General features: G+C 44.0%; 1 protein-coding gene across 1 annotated transcript in view; it reads right to left on the minus strand.

Moving 5' to 3' along the window:
• Positions 1–5,351, minus strand: part of KIFAP3 (kinesin associated protein 3) — a 64,580-nt gene extending 59,229 nt beyond the window's left edge. Inside the window, exons 1-4 of the mRNA XM_042873357.1 lie at positions 5,259–5,351; positions 1,402–1,533; positions 827–981; positions 311–366 (exon numbers count right to left, since the gene is read on the minus strand). Coding sequence (XP_042729291.1) covers positions 311–366; positions 827–981; positions 1,402–1,533; positions 5,259–5,290 — 375 coding nt within the window. The 5' untranslated portion in view covers positions 5,291–5,351. The remainder of the gene's footprint in view (positions 1–310; positions 367–826; positions 982–1,401; positions 1,534–5,258) is intronic.
• Between the last annotated feature and the right edge of the window lie 649 nt (positions 5,352–6,000).

Raw genomic sequence — 6,000 nt, forward strand, 5'->3', positions numbered from 1 at the left:
ATGCTCAGACATGACTCCCTGCATCCTGTCCTATGTTCCAGACCTCTCTTGCTGTCCTGCTGTGTGCTACAGATGAGGAGGAAGTATGAAAGTCACATATTTTACCCTTTATGGAGATGATTTTTTCCATTGTGCAATATATCTAAACCAAGTTCATTGTTTAAAAAGAAACACACACACACAAAAAAGGAAAAAACAACTCACCATTACACATTAATTACAGAATTAAGCATTTCCCCTCCCCATTTATATAACCACTTTTTAGTAGTAATTTTTTTTTTTTCTTTGCTAATCTAACACCAATATTTACCTCCATGCCTTCAAATGGTGGTGGATCTTTTGGCTTACTGGATTTCTCCTTCTTTTCTATAATGAAAAAACATAACTGCAGTTAACTTACACATATTCATAGACAAAAACACGTTTCTTCCAAGAGTACACATTCTGGTACAATGAAGCTCAAAGTCCTCTTGCGTCCAGCAAGGAGAAAAACCCTCCTTTCCACAGTAAGACACCTCAATAGCTTTGAATCTGCTTGCACAATGTAGCAAGGCTGCCCTGCAACAGGCCATGACACATATTTTAATAGTTAAAATGACAATTCTAGCTTCCACCTGCCCCACCCTCCTCCAGGCATCACTTCATGATTGCCTTTTTTTTTTTTTTTTCCCCACAAGTGTGGTTTAATTACACGTCTTTCCCATTTTGAACGTGGGAGCTTGTACACCAAGCAAGTTAGGACCTCAGCTAAAGAAAACCTTGCACAGCAGTTTTTCTAACATTGAAGGATCTCAGCTTCAAGCTACCTTGTTCTCGTACTGTTTACCTTTTCCTGCTGACGCATCTCTGCGATTCTGTAGATAGTACAACAGCTGTTCTACTTCTGCAAGTTTGGAGGGGTGAATGAGCTTGCATTCTTCAACCACCTTTCGAGCCAGGGAAGCAATGTCTGTATTTGCATTGAGACTCTTTAGCCGAATGCTGCAAAAGAGTTAGAAAGGTCTCATATTTTAGATCCTTGTATCTTGAGTCCTTTGACTTTACACACATCTAAGAGCTACAGAAGGAAGTTACTTTCACAGTGCCTGCAAATGCAGCATCAGGTGTACCTCACAGTTCTGACAGACCTACAGTAAAACTCCCACAAGCAATGATCAGTAAGAAATCTCTGTGGGTACTAACAAAAGGATGAAGCAAAAATGAATTCCAGCAAATTGCAAATGTGAGTTATGCTGATTCATCTGAAACAGATGGACACGTCTGGTACCCTCAAAAACAGTCTCAGGATTCTTTCCCTCTATTACTTTTCTTACACGGACTCACACAGGTCGTCACGTCAGCTCAAATTTTCAAAAATAACTTGTGACAGAGATAAAACAAACCTAGAACTTGCGACCTTACATTTTCTGACACTCTTTGCGCTCTCCCAGCATAGGGTCTCCTGTCTCCCCCAGAATTGTTGCTTCCACTTCATAGTGAACAATGAGGGCTTTCTCCGATGGATGCACATCTATGTTGCCTCCTTTTACCTTCCTGCAGAGAAAAACCAAGTTACTGATTAATTGAAAGGCTCAAAAATCATGCTAGAACATAGATCGTTAACAACAACCAGTCTCCAGTTCTATATCCTCACCCCAAGCATTGTCCTCCTTCCACAACACATTTCTTCATTTCAGACAGCTGTGCCAATGCTTATTCTTAAGTACTACCTCTTGTATGTACAGAAACACCCAAGTCATCGGCCATTCTTGGTTGAAAGAAGCTTAATCTTCACAAAGATTAACAACAAAGATGCATTTCATAAAGGTGAATTTCCCAGATCCCTTAATCTGCACTGCAGACTCTTCTGCTAATTGATCAAGTGGTACAAGTACTGCCACTTACAAGTGAGAATTTTTGCTCTAAGACTAACTTAGCAGGCTTATCTAAACCTTGACAGTTAAAATTATTTGTAATTCACTCATGGTAAAATTTTAGTCCCAAATTCTCTATTCTCTACTGAAACATAAACCCATTCACTACTGTTACTTGCCTCATGGTGTTTGTTGCCAGGCTTAGGGGAATACCAGATCAACAGCTGCCATCCACAGGTGTGTAAGTCAAGCATGTCTACCTGCTTTATTATAGCTACACATACTTGGGAAAAACATTCCCCAAGAAAGCACTGACAGAAGTGCCTGACTTGCTTACTTAATTAGGCCAGAAACACCACGGTCATGCTGAACTATGAGAGCCGTGTTCTTAAGTGACAGCAAAACCACATCCATAGAATACATTTACACATCTGTCTTTAGTGGTAAAGCTGACACTTATCTTTTCTTCCTTAGTACTGCCAACAGACTGTGTAACAGCTATGTTATCAACCCAGCTGCCAAAACACTGCAGGTGAAAAAAAAACACTTGTAATGTGGGTCAGTTTTTGGTTTTGATTGGTTGTAGTGTTTTTGGTTTTTGCTGTTATGTTTTTAATACAGCTTCTGTTTTATGAGATCTACAGGTGACTTTGCAAGCACTGTAAGTCAGGTGGCAGCTAGTGGTGGCGCAGGGTCAATTAGACCAAGGAAGATTTGTTATGGCTCACAGAGCTAAAAATGTTAGTGAACCTGGATGTAGCCTTCAGTGTAACCACTCAACAGAAAAATTTTGGAAGTCATGCCTTCTTTCATTCAGCAGTTTCCTTCTGCAGAGATGCAACTGCAAAAAGCACCTGGTTCTTGAGATATTCACAGCCACCCAAATAACCCTGTAAAGGAAACTGTGGGAAGGAAAGCAGAGTTCAACCACAAGCTTTACAAAGACATAAAACTACAGGGCAAACAAATACAGCTCACTGCTGAAAAACAACACCCTCCTTGAGGAGACTGGAGCAAAACTCCATTTATCACTTAACGCTTTGGAAGAGATTTGTGTTTTCATTTAACGGTACTTTGGAGCAGATGCTCCATGTCAGGCTGTTCTCATATAGAAGCCTCATGAGGTTCAGTCTTCTGAAGCAAAAAGCTTGTGGGAATCTATTTCAAAAGAAATCAGCATCCTCTCTTTACTCCTAGATGTATTTCCCCCATATTTACACATACCAGAGGATCCTAACCACAAATGTTCCTCCTGGCAGACAAACCCCTATTAAGTGATGGCTAGGTCATTTACACAGATATAAAGAAAAGGTTGGGTGGTGAACAAACAGGCCTGAAGGAGCAGTGTATACAAGAACTAATCTGAACTAGCAACTTATCACTGCAGAAAGAATTTGATCTTCCCATGGTTTCCCTGCTCCCAGCAGTCACTTTAGTTCAACACAAGCAAACCCCTTCACAGCCTCTTCCAGCAAGTTAAAAGAGAACTCGTCATGTTCTGGGCAGCAGGAGATTTTCCATGTGTTACTCAATTAAAGTGCTATGTACAAAGGGAATAACAATCTCTAGCTACAAGCAGGGATAAAAATGAAGGCAGGAGATCTCCTTTTGGCAGCAGTAAGACACTGATGAGCTTAGTTATCAGCAGAATCTCAGCCTAAGACTGCTTAGTTTTAACATTTCCTGTTTGTTTTTTTTTTTTTTTCCCTTCCTTAAGAGGGACAGATGGGTAAGCTAAAGAACATACAGCTGCAGAGATTTTGTCCTCTCATCCTGATAACCGCCCTCACTGAGCTACTTCCTGGCTGTATGATTCACGAATCAATTCACATTCAATCTCTTCCTCTGAAATACTTAAAAACCTACACTGAAATGCATCACACAGACACTAAAACTGCATACTGTTTGGAGACCACTGTATTCAGAATGCGAGCACCACAAAAAGTACATTTATTTAAAGACCCCTTCTTCCACTCCTAACGAACAAACATCTGCTTTATTGATTTTTCTATCCATCTTGAGTTTGCAAGCACCTAATAACTTCATAAACCAAGTGAGCATACAGATGTTCTGCTAGAAGCAGCAATGCACAGGGGGGGTGTCCTCCCCTTCACTGCCTACTCTGTCAACCAGAATCCTACTCTATCCAAGTTTTGAAAGGAGGAAGGCCTTTTCTACAAAGGCAGTGCCAGCTGAGCTCACATACCAAAGCTGGTGCATGAATGCCCTTTATGGACTGATTCCTTGGGGGGGGGGAAGCAAAATCAAACTATCCTAATTAAAAGTGGCACAAACTACACACGTGGATAAAGCTGAAAATCCAGTAACAAATCCTTGCATGTCTGACATGGTGGGAGTGGGACTACGCAAGGAGGATGACAAAGGGAAACAGAGATCTGAGAAACACTGGACTTGCACACAAGCCTTGTCACGTTAAAGAGCACAGCAGCTGTTTTTTGGTTCGTGTTCCCTAAAACAATAAAATGATGCTTATTACAGTGATAACTACAAAAGAAGATTCCTGCAAGGTCACGTAAGGTGGCACAAACAGAGCATGCAAAGCCAGAAACGGGCACTGCTATGAAATCACAGCTGTTTCCTTACAGGCAGCCCTTTGATTTGTAGCTGCTTTCACATTTACATGACAGCATTAATGAGTGTCAAAGATTATTGAGAGGCTTTTTCTCCCCACCATTTCCAATTAATACTGGAATCTTAATATGTGACATATCAGGGAAAAAAGCAAAACCCAGACAGCCCATCAGCAAGATCTGCAAATGCTGCTGAACACCACAGAAAAGAAAGGAAAAAAAGGACAACAAACTCCATCAAATTCAAGATGAGATAGATAACATCACTCATACAGCAGCAGAAAGCAACACTGTTCACAAACCAAGCCTAAAGGAGGCCTTGGAGTCGTGATATCTGCGGGACTGCCAGCCAGTGCTTCTGCTCTACAGCAACACTGATGCTATAGTTCCCTAACCAGACCCCGTGTGGTAGTCTGACTGGCCTCACTGCCACACAAGATAAAAGAGCCATTAATCCCTTAGGATCACTCATCCACCTGCTACCTTTTTCAGCCATTCTATCCACACCCAGCTCCCCTTCACCCCTCACCAGCCTCTACCTCGGCATCCCAGATACCCACAGATGCCACCGGTCACCCCAAACCGGGGCACCCCTCTAAAACCTCCCTGCCACCAATTACCACCAGCTTACCACCCACCTCATTCATTCCCCAGCAAAACCCGGCACCCCGCGGCGCCTCAGCAGCACCGCCACCTCCACCACAGCCTCAATCCCCCAGCACCACCCCCCCATCGCCACCACAGCCTGCCGCCCCTACAGCAGACCGCCGTCCCCGCCCGCCCCCCGAGCGCTCCAGCCGCTTCTCCCGCTTACCTCTTGAGGTATCGGGCGTCCTCGCCCTGCATGGCGGCTGGGACGGCTCGGGCAGGGCGCGGCCCCGCAGCGGTGCTGTTACCAGGGTGAACGCGAGCCCCGCCCCGCGGCCCCTCAGTGCGCAGGCGCCGCCGCCGCCACTGCCCAGGGAGGGCGGGTGAGAGCGCATGCGCAGTACAGTAGGCCGGCTGCCGGTGGCAGAGCAGCCCCTGAGGCGTGAGGCCGCGCGTTCCAACCTTGTTTGCTTTTTAAAGGTAGGAACGCGTTCTCGTGTCGCTGAGAACACTCACCTTTACGCAAAAAGCATAATTCGGATTATTTTCTCCCTCAAAACATGGCGAGGTGCCCTTAACCAGTGCCAGCCACTCTTTGTGTGGGAACAGCATCCACCATGTGCCACAGTGACTTTGTTTTATTTCTTCCTTTTTGTTCTCCCAGTTTAAGCCAAGCGATTACAATAGTAATCCAGGTTGATGCTCAGCCTAATTCTGAAGCTGATTCCACGGTCTGTGATGAGCCCTGTGCGGCCTTTGGCATATAACAGACATAAATGCCCTGGGGTTGCTCAAAAATTTCATTGACTCCCAGCATCACCATGGAAAAAAAAAAGTAACTAAAGTAACAACATTGCTTTCCCATAAGAAGTTTATTAGAATCAGTTAGTTTCTCCCTTCAGAAATCCAGAAACCCACCCTAAGGTTTGTAACCTCTCCTTGAAAGATTACATCTGCCTCTTAAATAG

The sequence above is a fragment of the Lagopus leucura genome, unplaced genomic scaffold (assembly GCF_019238085.1).
Source record: "Lagopus leucura isolate 7727_CA_CO unplaced genomic scaffold, USGS_WTPT01 Super-Scaffold_100009, whole genome shotgun sequence".
NCBI classification, from domain to species: domain Eukaryota; kingdom Metazoa; phylum Chordata; class Aves; order Galliformes; family Phasianidae; genus Lagopus; species Lagopus leucura.